The 14,666-nt window shown below is 44.3% G+C and overlaps 1 protein-coding gene and 1 pseudogene across 1 annotated transcript in view; both read right to left on the minus strand.

The window, feature by feature from the left end:
* Positions 1–605: 605 nt before the first annotated feature.
* LOC114087180 (large ribosomal subunit protein uL11-like) lies at positions 606–1,140 on the minus strand (annotated as a pseudogene).
* A 6,228-nt stretch (positions 1,141–7,368) lies between these two features.
* The window catches only part of Msrb2 (methionine sulfoxide reductase B2), a 37,856-nt gene continuing 30,558 nt past the window's right edge, over positions 7,369–14,666 (minus strand). Inside the window, exon 5 of the mRNA XM_071599848.1 lies at positions 7,369–7,533. Within this exon, the coding sequence (XP_071455949.1) occupies positions 7,528–7,533 (6 nt within the window). The 3' untranslated portion in view covers positions 7,369–7,527. The remainder of the gene's footprint in view (positions 7,534–14,666) is intronic.

Genomic DNA, 14,666 nt, shown 5'->3' on the forward strand with positions numbered 1-14,666 from the left:
CTCCTGCACCAGGTACAGGGCTTTCGCTGCTTTTTCTGCTGCTCAGGAATCCGCCTCAATCTTCCCAGGGTGAAACTTGGGGCTCGAGCTGCTGCTCCGGCTCCCAGGCAGCACACGAGACCACGCCCTCCTTCCCGCTCCTCCCCGCAGCCCGGGAGGCTGTCGAGCTGGCTCCAGCCTCTGCCTTCTGCTGCTCAGGCCTGGCCCACCCAGACTTGCCCCAACAGCTCGCTCCCTCTTTACTCAATCTCAGCTTCCCCAACTCTACGGCTTCTTTAAGGTACAACTCTTTTTTTTTTTTAATGCAAAAGATGACTTTTCATTTTCACAAGAGCAGTTGAGAACTGATTAATGGTCAGGATTCCTTCAAAGACTTTATGGGCCATGCCCCATAGATTGAAGGGGGTTAGAGTTACTTTCCACGCACGTCCATGTGGAACTAATTTTTTTTTTCTGTCTAAGAATATTCAAGCTTTCCAAGTGTCTTTTCTGAGCTCATCTCATATAGGGCAGAATTTGTGACCAGAATACTTTACAGGTTCTGTCACTGGGGCCCACACTGACCACCCAAGCAAGGAGCCAGCTCATTCAAGGATGCAGCCCACTGGTTGTCAGATGATCCTTTATTAAAATATTCTCCCATGTACTTCTTAACTAGCTGGGCACTCCACTGCACCACTATAGATGTCATCTATGATGTCATGAGGGTGGTGGCCATCAACATTACAGCCCACAGACTGGGTAGTCCCCAGAATCTCCTTAATGGTTCCAGAAAGTTCTCTGGCTAAAGATCAGTGACGCATCTGTCGTGCAATGTTGACAATTTCATCAGAAGTGATATTACCACTGTGTTTAATGTTTTTCTGTTTCTTTCCATCTCTTGGTGGCTCCTTGAGGGCTTTTGTGATCAGGGCAGAGGCAGAAGGTACCACTTCAATCTGAGCCTGTCTGTTCAGAATAGTCAGTTTCACTGTAATCCTCAGACCCTTCCAATCACCAGTTGCTTAGGCAACATCATCACCAAACTTTTTGGGAGACAGACCGATCTCGGGGGGTCAGGGCAGACGTGGCACCGTCCTCCCGGCTGGTGCACCTCAGGTACATGACTTTGATTTCACTGGGGTCAAACTTGGGTGGCATGGTAGGGGTGGCTGGTGTCAAATGAACCCCGATTCTGGATGACCAAGAGAGTTGCACCTTGACCTCCTCTGAGCCGAAAGCTAAGGTACAACTCTTAATTGGACTGTTTTTAAAATTTGTTAAAAACTAAAAGCAGATAATATCAAGCATTTTGCCTTTTTAATATATTTTTAGTGATCCATTCTGAGTTGTAAATTGATCTCAAATTCAAAAGAGAGAAAGATTTTAAAGTAAATGCACTCTTTATATTTTATGAATATATATATATATATATATATATGTACACACACACACACACACACAAACACGCATATATTAATACATATATTTCAACCAAAAAGGTTGAACGGGAGAGGAATTTTTTTGATTTATCACAGTATGAGTTCTAGCGCTTATTGTACCATAAAGAACACTGGCACTGATTAACAGTTTAGTGATTCACAGGTTTCTAGAACACTCCTAGATATCCCAGCATAAGGATATAGGATTGAGAAGACTCTCCAGAAATCTCAATCATATTGGCCATATTCCTATATTTGGAAATTGTTCTGGAAACACAGTTGATTTACTCTCAAAACTATATTTTTTGCTTTTTCAGAAGTGACCCTGTTGTCCATCTCAGTGATAAAAGCCCAGGAATTATTCCAAAATGGAAAAGAGTGAGTCAACGGGGTTGGAGGAGGTTCTCCATGGACATGAAGATCTCCAGCTGGGGTGCTCACCACCAGGGCTGCAGGCAGGGTCCTGCTATGGGGACCCCACCCAGCTGGCTATACCCACTGTTGGGCCTGGCCAAGGCCTGGAACCACGGAGGGCAGGTGTGCCCCCACTTGCTGTAGGTCAGATGATAAATCATAGAACAGCAACAAGCCTTAGAGTCAGAGGGGCCACCTGATATCTTAACCATGCCCACCCTCCATCACCCCCTGAGGATTCTCTAACAGACAATTAGAGTCATTGATTTTAGTAGCCACAGTCATGGATCATGGTCCCTACAAGGACGTGAAGACAGGCTGTCCTGGTAGCAGGCTCCAGATTTCTGGCAGGGAGCAGAATTCACGGGCCTGCGCATCTCAAGGCCTGGCATTCAGGTGTGGCGGCAGAGTCCTGCCCTGGAACAAATCTGCATTCAGCCCAGTGACTGGCAAGCCAGCAAATGCTACTACAGTAGGCACTTGAAGTCCAGTGGGAGTCCAGAACCGGGTGTGCTGAAGGACGGGACTTGTGTGTGTACCTGCTTGTCACTGCATCTTCCATCCATCCCTCTAGGGCTCAAGCACCTGTTGGCCACCCTCATATTATTTCCATTCCTTCAACTGACAACAAATAGCTGTGGGACCTCAGGCCAATCCTTAATTCCTCTGGGATTTATTTTCTCCATCTAAGAAAATTGAAATTAATCATAAATATCCTGTTCAGTACTGTATTTTGTTTCAACCAGACATGAATAGTATGCATATAACGAGCTCTAGGTGCCATTATACTTCAGGCACTGTGCTAAAGCCACCCATTATATTGCATACTCTTTCCAGTAATCATCTGAGAGAGTCCATCATGTTACCATCATCCCTGATTTTACATACAAGGAACTGGGGCACAGAGAAGCTAAAGAATCTTCCTAAGGTCACACCAGTCAGTACCAGAATCATAATTTATACAGCAGCTGGTTTTAGAGGCTGAACTTCAACCACCATGAGACAGGGAAGGGACAATGTTAATCCTGTTTCTCTCTGAAAGAACAACCCATGGCTGCACAGCTAGAAAGAGGTGGGTCTCTGATTGAAAACCAGGGTTTGTCTGAAAATAAAATCCACCTCCCTCACTGCCCTGCTGTAATATGGCCCATGTGCTGTCTATAATAGCAAATTCTTGGAAGCGTAAATGGAAATGTCCAATGATGGGTCATTTGTTGAATAAGCAGTAGTATAATCATACAAAATAATATGCCTTAAAGTGATATGGAAAGATGTTTATATGGGAAGGTGTTCAAGACACGAGTATAAAAAGCAGTTACAAAACAGTGTGCAGCATATTTTTATGCGGAAAAGGCCACAAGAGAGAAAAATGAAATACAATTCTATTAGATCAGCAGCATTGGAAATGTTCTGACCATGCCGAGGCTGATGGAGATGTGTGGAAATGAGGACTTTCTCCCTGAGGGAGGGAGTGTGTGTTGGCAAAATTACCTTGGAAATCAACTTGGTGATCTTAAAATGCATATGCCCTCCAACCTAGCAATTTCACTTCTCAGTTTCCATCTTTATTTAAGAAGTGTTCAAGATGGGGCTGAGGGTACCGCTCAGTGGTAGAGCATACTCAGCATGCCTGAGGCCCCGGGTTCAAACCCCAGCACCAAAAGGCATAAAAAAAAAAAAAAAGAGATACAGAAGGAAACTTGTATGGGGGATTTTCTTGCAGCATTGGTTGTCATAGTGAAATACGGGAAAAAACTTAAATTTTGACAATAGAGGAATTAATTAAAATGTGATATATTGATACAACAAAATACCACACAGCTGTTTAAACAAATCAGTCAATCCCACATGTAATTACACAGAGAGATCTGAAAAATGTAGAGTGGAAGTAATAGATTATAGATCAATATGCACAATGATTACCGTTTATGTAGATAACACACACACACACACACACACACACACACACACCTCTATTGCATTCCCATTTACTCATTCCACTGGTGGGTTAAATTCTCTGCACTTTCTGTATTAAACTTTTTCAACATCTCCTCCCAAGTGTCCTTTTGTTTTTACAAAATCAAAGTATGTACTTTTTTGGGGAAAAAATGGTCTTCCAATATTCATAGTGGCTAACTTTGGGGGATAGGATAACAAAAATTTAGATTTACTTTTCTTGGAATTTCTAAAATGTTCAAATTGAACATCTCTTACCACTGGGCCACAACCCCAGCCCCAGAGGTGGAACTCTTAGATTAGATCATGAGGGTTTTAACCCTATCAGGGGATTAATGCCTTTGATAGGTTAATAATTATTTTTTTCTTCTGGTACTGGGGATTGAATCCAGGGGTGCTTTATCACTGAGCCACATCCCCAGCACTTTTTAAAATTTTGAGTCAGAGCCTCACTAAGTTGCTGAGGTTAGCCTTGAAGTTGTGATCCTTCTTCCTTAGCCCCCTGAGTTGCTGGCATTATAGGACTTGCACCATCACACCCAGCTGGACTAATGATTTGAATGGCCTATTAGGAGGTGATGGACACTGTTCCAGGAGGTGGGATGTAGTTGGAGGTCACTGGGGGCAAGCCCCAGAAGGTGTGTTCTATGTTTCAGCCCCCCCCTTCCTGGCTGCCATCAGCTGACATGCCCTCCACCATGATGTTCTGCGCCACCTCAGGCCCAAAGCAATGGAGCAGTTGATCATGGACTGAAACATTTGAAACCAAGAGCCAAAATAAATCTTCCTCCTGTTCTAGCCAGTTCTTTCGCTGCTGTGTCTAAAGGACCCAACCAGCACAACTGCAAAGGAGGAAAAGTTTATTCAAGGGCTCACAGTTTCAGAGGTCTTAGTTCACAGACAGCTGGCTCCACTCCTCGGGGCTCAAAGTGAGACTGAACACCATGGTGAAAGAGTGTGGCAGAGGGAAGGCAGGTCACACAATGATCAGGAAGCAGAGTTTCCACTTTCCAGACACAAACACATATACCCCAAAGTGACGCCCCAATTCACACCTCCTCCACCCACCACTTCAGATAATACTCAGTTAATCCCATTAAGGGATTAATTAACTGATTGGGTTAAGACACTCATTTCTCCTCTGAATCTTCTTGCTTTGTCTCAAATGTGAGCTCCTGGGGGACACCTCACATCCAAACCATAACACCTTTTTTTTTTCAGTTTTCTTTTCAGTGATGAAAACAGATTAATACAGCATCTAAATGAATTGTTATCTAAACTAGGCTATTCTTGAGAGAGAAAGGACAGTTGCTGTGGATCAGGATTATCCCAGGCAAGGGACATGAACTCGTCCTAACTATGACCACTTGGAGCATTTTACCCAGCACATAACTCAGGTTGCCATCTGTCCAATGGTCAATCATCCAATGAGTATTTAGGAGTGCCTACTGAGAACCAGGCACAGTGCATGTCCTGGAAAAAAGCAGTGACCATGACATATTTAGGTGGTCCCCACTGAGCCCATCACCTCCACCAAAAGGATCAACGCTGTTTGTGGAGACTCCTCCCTGGCTGGTAAGTGTGTGTGTGGGAATTTGGCCAAGGAGGAGCTGAAAAACCATACTGGGATGCTCATAGCCAATCAAGAGGGAGGACTGCTGTTAAATAAGTGACTACAGTTTATGAATTGCAAGTGTAGTAAGTGACTGGCAAGTCCAGGGTAGATAGCAGGAGGATCTGACCTGGTTCAGGAGATCACAGGTTTTTCCCAAGTAAATGAGTTGAACTGAGGCGTAAGGAGCAAGAGGATTTAGCCTGAAAGACAGAGGGAAGAGGTGCCAGGCAGAGGCCCTGCATGGGCGAAAGCACGGAGCACTGTGCATCCATGGATCTGGTGTGGCTAGAGAATAAGACATGCAGTACTTGGCTAACTTCTCATTTCTTTTTTTCACATCCTGTTCTTGAAGACCACTCTATAAGCCTTTTACACAGCACCGAAGGCTCTCTGAAGGTCTGGGGTAAGGTGATCTACAGGCACACTTTGACCTGGGAAATGCACAGGAAGTGGTGTCCTGGACAGGAAGCAGTCTTAACAGAATCCCTTCCTAGTGCTGGTGACAGGAGAGAAGCCGCCTGTGAGACCCAGCCCTCCTGGGGGAGCCATGCTGCTGCTGGGTTCAGCTGCTCAATCCTGGGATGGCAGCTGTGTTCCGTCTGGGTCCTCTGCACATTTTTATGAGCACACTTCTTTTGATATCCAAGACTCCCTCTTGCTGTTTCCTGGGTTAGGGTTTTGTATTTCAAGTGACCTAAAAATCCTGTGTATGGGGGCAGAAGGGCAATGGGGCCCAGTCCACAGGGACAGCCAGACAAGGGGACAGCAAGTGCTGATAAAAACAGGCGTCTTACCTCTGCGTGGCTGGCTTTGCCATTTCCCCCTGGGTACTAGTTTCCCTCTGGGTTTGGCCTTGACTGTGTGTGCCATGATCTGGTAAGGTTGACCTGCCATGTTTGATTCATGACACTTAACTGGATGGAGACAGAGCGTCCAGCAGAGGGATGAGCAGAACTCCAGGAGCTGGCACCTGCATCCACATACTGATACCCACACTCTCGGTACCATTGCTGGGTACGAGGACCAGCTCTACAGTCATCGTTCCCACCTAGCACCAGGGTGGGTTACAGGGGTGGGCTTTGGAGAAAGGTTTGTTAATGTGTATTACTTATTTATCTACTGAATTTTCTCCTTTTTATTATTAAATAAATACTTTCCCCATTTTGTCTTTTTCTTTTTAATGCTGTTGAATAAAAACATGTTGCTAAATCTTTCTTGCCTCCTGCCTTGACCTCCAGGCAGTATCTCCGAGAGGGACCATTTATGGCCTCTCTAGCTTTCCTCTGCCCGTGGTTCATGACCTCACACTACCCTGATTTTCCCCCTCCTTCTTTTGCCAGTTCTTTGTACTCTCTTGTGGGATGCCTCCTTCTGCCCTTCACTTAACTGTTCAGGACCCCCAGCTTTTACCCATGGCTTGTCTCATCTGCTCTCCCCCCAGGGGATGCCCGTCTTCCCAGACTTCCATTATCCAGTTACCACTATGAGCTGATGACTCCCATGTCTATGGCATCACCTTAGATCTCCCTCCTGAGCTTCAGACCCATATGTCCAAGTGTCTGTTAGAAACCTTTCCCTGGGTGTCTCCCAAAACTCCAAACTGGAGAGAAATCACCATCTTCCTCCTTCTCATAATTCTCCTTTTTCTCTCTTCCTTAAATTCTTAAATGGTCCCACCAGTCATCCAGTTGCCCAGTTCAAAATCCTGAGTTCCATCCTTGACTCCTCCCGGAACAATTCCACACATTGAGACAATCAATGAGACCGAAGATTCAGCCTCCTAAACTTCTCCAGTACCGTGTTCTCCACCCCACACCTGCAACCCCAGTCCAGATAATGCTCATCTCCCTCTGGATTATGCCAACACTCTCCTACATCATCTTCCCATGCTCCCTTCCAACCCATCCTCACTATTAACAGAGTTATTTTCTAAAATATGCAACCTGATCAAGCAAGTCCCCTGTTAAAATCCTTTAATGGTTTCCGATTATATTCAGGACAAAATCCAAATTCCTAACACAGTCTGCCTGATTTGCTCACCGGCTGAACTCTTCAGCCTTTATTCTTCTCGCTTCTTACTTGGTGCTTTTCCTTCAAATTGAGCAGGATCATTGTATTTCATTAAACCTGAAACATTGTCAACCATAAGATACAAAATTATTTTATGTGATATTAAGAAAAAAATTATAAGGCATATCAAATTTTAAAGATAATGAAATGGGGGGAAATATGGGCTTGGTATTGATGAAACACTGTTCTTCCATTAGCTCCATGAAACCAGCTTCAATCCTACCTGAGCCTTTCCATGTACTATTTCCTCCTCCTCCTTCTTCAGGCTCACTTCACCTCTCATAACACAAACACTCTCTTTTTCCTGTCATCAGCAAAAATTAAACATTAGGGAAAATTCATCTACTGTACCCATATTTTTTTTTTGGTAGCAGGGATTGAACTTAGGGGCACTTAACCACTGAGGCACATCCTGAACCCTATTCTGTATTTTATTTAGAGACAGGGTCTCACCAAGTTGCTTAGGGTTTTGCTATGTTGCTGAGGCTGACTTTGAACTTGAGATCCTCCTGCCTCAGCCTCCTGAGCCACTGGGATTACAGGTGTGCACCCCACACCTGCCCCAATCTTTCTTTTGTCTTCTTTTTTACTAAAATCCCATTTCCTTACCCTCTCCAGTCAAAGTTTGCAAGGGATCTTGTTGATTTGGGGTTTTGACAGGAAGCATCCTTATTCCCAAGGCAAGGTCTCTCTGGAATCTCAGCTGGATGCCACAGGTATTAACAACAGGTAAGGAAGTCTCTCTCTCCTCTCTGATAGGTCTGGAACTCCAGTCTCTCCCCGAATCCTTCTCGGTCTGCTTCACCCTCAATGCTACAGAGCAGCTCTCTGGTTACCAAGCCAGTAGCTTCCACAATGGGGGAGCAGTGCTTTTCACATGTGCCGCCTGGTCCCCACCACACCCTCTCAGTGGCACCATTTTGCACACTTCCCCCCTTCTGTTGCTCTTCTCTGCAGATTCCAAACATTTCAGGTCACCCAAGTCTTGCATTATGATCTCTGCCTCCTCAGCTCAGCAAAATCACCATGTTCTGCTTAGGATCTGTGTCTCTTCTGTGTCATGTGTAGAAAATTAGTTCTATCTGGAGTTTCTTAATAAGACTCCTTCAGATGCCTGCTTGTCTTTTTGTGATGTTCCTTACCTAAAGCCAGTTTAATTTTTTCCTTTCATAGTTCTTTTGTTCTAGGTAAGTAACTCGTTATGGATATATAGACAAATAACTATGTTTTAAATTACTCCGTTCTGGGTGGCTATGCCACTGAATAATATAAAATTAGGTCCACTGTATTTGTCCTTTATTGCTTGAGGATTGCTTTTTAAAATTTAATTTAGTTGTATAATTATGTGAACTATTGCCACGGCTTCAAAGACAAATCTACAGAAGAAGGTTTATTTGAACAAATCTTCCTTACTAGATGAATAGCATATTACACACACTTATCTCCATTTTGCTTTTTTACTCCAATTAACAATGTATCTCAGAGTTCTCTCCATAGTGTCATCCTTCATTTCTTCTTATATCATTAGGAAATGCTCCATCTGGGGCTAATCTACTGATGAACACTTGAATGGTTCCTTGACTTTCAAATTTACAAACAGTATTGCAATGAATATCTCCTTGTACATTCTTTATAAAAAAAATTTGCCAAAATACCTTCAGCATCTATTCCTAGACGTGAAATTGCCCTCTATAAGGGCTGTGCCATTTTGTATTCTGACTGGTGATTCACAGGAGTTATCTGCTTTTTCCCTGGTGTTACCAATGAAGTATGTTAGCAGACTTTTAGACTTGTGCCAACCTCCTAGGTGAGAAGTATCTCAGTGACATTTCAATTTGCCTAATGTAATTTTTACCATTGAAATTAGAATAAAGGTAAGAAATGTTCTGTCTGGGGGCTGTGGTTGTGGCTCAGTGGCAGAGTGCTTGCCTAGCACACATGAGGCACTGGGTTCGATCCCCATCACCACATTAAAAAAAGTAAACAAAATAATGATATAAAAATATTTTTTAAAAAAAGAAAAAGAAATGTTCTGTCTGGCTTATTTTCTCTTGCGTTAAGCAGAAATAACCTTCCCAGATACACAGGCTACATCCAGGTTTCTCTAGCCTGTGGCTACAACATGAAAGTCCATTTACTTTTTGTGTGTATATGTGCGTGCATGTGGTGGGGGGGAGGGGTCCTAGGGATTAAAGCCAGACCCACATACTAGGCAAGTGCTCTACTACTGAGCTACTTTGCCGGCTACCCACCCTTAATGTCCAGATTACAACAGACAGGACTGTGGTTGTAGCTCAGTGGTAGAGTGCTTGCCTAGCATGTGCGAGGCACTGGATTCGATTCTCAGCACCGCATATACTTAAATAAAACAAAGGTCCCTGGACATATGTATATACCTTGAAAGTAACATACCTTGAAAGGAACACAATCATCGTATTACTCCCAGGTGTTTGGTGGGGTTTCCAGAGAGGAACCCAAAGGCAGCCACCACCAGCCAATGAATAGCCGTCACCACTTGCCAGCCCATTTCCTCTTCCTTACAATATAGCGCCCCCTGGCGCAGAGTCTCTAGCTCTGAGGATGCCTCAGTGGGGTTACTTCTGCCACAGGAAGGCGGCTTCTGTGAGACCACCAGTGCTTACCACCTTAGCCAACGTCCTTGGAGATAATGGGATAGTGTGAAGCCACCTGAAAAGTCTGGGAATGGTTGTCCTCAAGGCTAGGCTGTCCCATACCCCATTCCCCTAAAGTGTCTCCTGAAGAGCTCAGACTGTCTGCTTCTGGTTTCTGATCCTTATCTAGTATTTCACAGAGATGTTCATGAAAAATCTTTCTTGGCTCAAATCCCATCCAAGGGGCCAGAGGAGAACTGAGACCCTCTTGAACTCCACTGAGCACAAGTCCCCCTGGGTATCCATGGGGTAAACAGACCCAGGGCCACAATGAGTCATGAGAAAGGGTCTGGACTACACCAGCAGCGTCAGGTTAGCCAAAGTGTCTTGTCACTCTGGCCTTTCTGATCCTCTCACTAGCATACAGGCCTGCAATTAAGTGATAATGGTAGAGCAGGCACCAACAGGAACTAAACTTAAGCCAGTTGAAGAGGAAAAAAACAGCAGAGAGTAGATAAAATTACTTGAAACTACACTTAAATGTAAAATCATCTTTGAGTGCAAATGTTTACAAAACAAATAGTAGGGATTTGAAAGGTGAGTTTTTGATGGATATACTTTCAGAAATTTACTCAGAAACAAAAGGAAAATTAAGAACTCATGAAAAACACTTTAAGCAAGAAAAGTAACAGTGATTTAAACAAACTTGAAAAATACATGCCTTAATCTGGAAACATGTTTTAAAGAAATATACAAAATTTAGAAATTAGCTCTACAACTCAAATGTTACCATTTCTCCCCATATTTAAATAAATCAATAGTAAGGTTTTAAAGTGCTCCAAGACACATAAAGGTTGCTAGAAACTTTTTTTTTTTTAATTTTTACTATCTTCTTCATCACTTGGTTATTCTGTTACAACCTATCAACCTATTCGCTTATTAATGAGTCAGAGCCACTTTTGGTAAGTGCTAACTTATGGAGGGTCCCCGGCCTCCTGGTAGTTTATTGTCCATGGCAAAATCATGTGACATGTACCTCAGCATTCTGTGTGGTTAAGCTTAGTTTCAGTTTGAATTTTATCAGCCTACTGAAGACATTTTGGTGAGAGTGGTGCAGAGGGTTGTATGTTAACCAGATCCCCAAAGTGACTTGGTAATAAGGGATCCTCAGGGTGTTCTCTATCCACCTTGTTTATGGATTGCCCAAGGTACCCTGCCTGACCCCAGGGGAAAGATGTCAGGGAGAAGCTCCATCCATTGTTCTCGTCCTGGGATGATCATTTAATACAGGGTCCAGGGTTGGCAAATGTCTTCAGGAAATGGAAATTGTCACTGCAGACCTTATAAAAGGTGATCCTCTCTCCTATTCGTAACACAGACCTGGGGGCCGGTAGCAGTGGGCTCAGTGTCTTCTGGGGATGTTTTTCTCCATTGTACTTCATCTTGGTGGTTCCTCAGTACCAATCCCCGCCTTGCCCCTCACTGTTTCAATCCTATGCCCTTTGGATGCACCTGTGGGGCCAAGAGTGAGGCAAGAGGTGCATAGGATACAAAATTTAAGATACTCTCAGGTCTGAGAGTGAGTGTCTCTCCTGCCCATCCTAGTGGTAGCTCTGCTGCAGGAACCCAGCCCTGATGGCCAGTGTCCCAGCTCCTGGAAGGTAGGTGGGGAATGAGGTGATGCAGGACAGTCACCCACTCATGGGGAACATCACCTTGTTTTCTGAAGCTCTCAGAGAATCTTGGCTGTCAGACAGAAGTCATTAAGACCATTCCTCTGCCTCAAATCAGGGTCATACTCGAACTGTTTTGCAGATATAAACAGCTTGCTTTTCCAAAAGAGAAACCACCTAACTCGACTTCTACCCATAAAATAATGCTGGGGAGAAGCCGGTGTGAGGACTTAGGAACCTGGGGTGCATGACAGTCGCCAGCCAGTGAAAGCTCTCTGGGATTTAGCTCCGATCTGCAAACTCCACAAAGGTTGTGCTCTGTGACTTTTCATCCCTTTCTACCTGGGTTGCTTCATAGTTCTGAGTCTGCAATGGAACCGTACTGTTAGGCAACGAGCATCGTGGGCTGTGGCTGGGGTCAGAGAGAAAGCAGTCACACCTGACATTTGCCCTGGCCAAGTTCTTATGAAGATACCAGTCCTGAGCATTGGAGATGGGATGGCTGAACTGGGGATCCTGAGTAGCACCTTCTTAGGAGAAGCAGCTTTCCAGAGTTCTATTCTAAAGTTAATGATGCACTAATGAGGGCTGAGAGCTGCTTTGCCTAACACTTAAGATGCCGCAAAAAGTCTAAGGGCTGTGAATTAGTGAATCCGGGTGCTCAAGAGCAAAGCAGCACCCTAGACTGTGAAATCAATCAAGCAGCCATGTTTATAGCAAAATGTGGAAAATAGATTATTTTAATTGCTAATTGTTCTTGAGACCCCTACCAAGATTTTTTTTTTTTTTAATGTGGCCTACACGTTCTCCTCGGCAGGCACAGTGAAGGAATTATAGTTTATTCAGAGGCTGCCACGATGCTGATTGAAGTACAAAGAGGAGTAATCAAGGTTGTTGTTTTTTTTTCATATGGCTTTTAACATTTACAAAGAAAATGATTTCAAGGGGTACACGCTAGAGAGAAACACGTCTGTAAACAGTTTCCAATCAGCAAATACTCCGATTACAAGGAATATTCCCTCCACCCTCTCTCCTACCAACCCCCACACCTCATAATCAGCATCTAAATGCAACATGAATTATTCTTTTGTTCCTAACTCAAGGAAGGGGATGAAGGGTCAGACTTAAGGGCATTCTGTGCTCTGAGACTCCAGGACCACAACTTGGATAACTTCACAAAGGCAAGTCACCACACAGTGACAGGCCAGCAGCCTTGAGGATGCCTCCAAGGTGAACAGAGGAGAGGCTGCAGGGACAGACCTCCTCAGAGGGGTCCCACACACGCCAGTTTCCATCTCTGCTCCTCAGACCTAGGCTGGGGGCCTCAGGGAGTGTGTTTTAATGTGGGTGAAAGTCCAGAGACGCGAGGAGAGGAAATGGGACAGGTGTGGAAAGCAAGCCTGTGGACCACCCATTCTTTATGCACTCTGCATTCACATGCCTTTCCCTTCAGTCCTGAAGCCCGAGGGGTGTCTCAAGGGACAGCCTGCCATGTCACCTTGGGATAGATGGAAGAATCTGGAGGTCACTGTTGTGTAATGGGTTTCAACCATTCTTACATCATTGGGGATGGACGATGACGTTAGGTTCTGTTCTGGGGCAGAGTCGAGACATGATGACCTGTGAGGCCCACCCATAGGAAATTTTAAAAATTGACTTCCTTAGAAATCCCTCAGAATGGTGGTGAGTTCCGAAATACCTACAGGAAGAACACCTTCGGGGGCCATTGACCGGTCTACAGACTGAGGTCTCCTCCTTCTTAAGGGCACCACTGCCTGTTGGACCTGTTTTAACCTCAGTGACTCAGGACATTAGCAGCTGTGCATCCAAGCTCCATGATTTTATTTTTAAAATCCGAAATCACTGTTTCCAAATTAACTCATATCTGCCATTCCCCTTGGGATGCTGCACTGCTTCTCGTTAACTCCCTTGGCTGAGGAGAAACCCATTTGGGCGGCTTCCTGGTGAAACATCTTGTCACAATTGTCCTTACTCCACAAGTCAGGGAAATCCTGTAAAGTCTCACCAGTGGGGAAATACACCCATCTTGACTGTGGCCTCAGGGACCAGCAAGATGACCACAGGATGGGTCCATGGACTCAACGGCTCCTCTGTGAGATGAATTTGGACCAGGCCATTTGCCTCTGTATAGTACGCCCCCACAGGAAGACTAGAAGCACGATGCCTTATAGATTCCTTGGAATCAGTGACGATCTGATCCAACAGAACTAAAAACTTCTAGACCTTTCTCTTCTCCTTAGTGTAATTACTCTAGTAAAAGAATAAAGCTCTCTTTGGAGAAACGATTGAAGGAATTGTTACCACCCTTAAATACTTAAAGGATATGGGGGATGTCCCCAATTATCTCCTTTAGCTCACCATATTGGAAAGAGCAGATAGGTCACTATACTTGTTCTGATCTAATACTGTTCCCCTCAGTAGCTCCTCTTCAGCCATACTGTCCCCTCATTGTTCCTAAAGCATTGCATGCACACTGTCCACGAAACTTTGCTTGTGGCTCCCTCTACTGGTATGTCCTTTCCTTGTCTATTTGCATGGCTCGCTCCAGCATCTCCAAGCCTTTTCATGAAAACCTTCTCAAGGAGTTCTTCCCCTGACAAACTTATCTAAAACTGAAATCCATTCAACAATCCCTACCTTTCCAAGCTTAATTTTTCTCCATAGTATTTAGCACTATCTCAAATTTTATTATATTTCCCAACTTATTTATTGCCTCTCTCCCCTACTAGAAAGTAAGCTCCCCATAACATCAGGGTCTCAAAAGATTTTCTTGTGTTGCTCACTACATTTTCAGCACCTCGAACAGAGCCTCATGTATGGCAGGTGCTTCATAAATATTTGTTGAATAAGTGACTCCAGCATCTCAGGATGCTTCAGGTTCCCA

Source organism: Marmota flaviventris, chromosome 12 (assembly GCF_047511675.1).
Source record: "Marmota flaviventris isolate mMarFla1 chromosome 12, mMarFla1.hap1, whole genome shotgun sequence".
Taxonomy (NCBI): domain Eukaryota; kingdom Metazoa; phylum Chordata; class Mammalia; order Rodentia; family Sciuridae; genus Marmota; species Marmota flaviventris.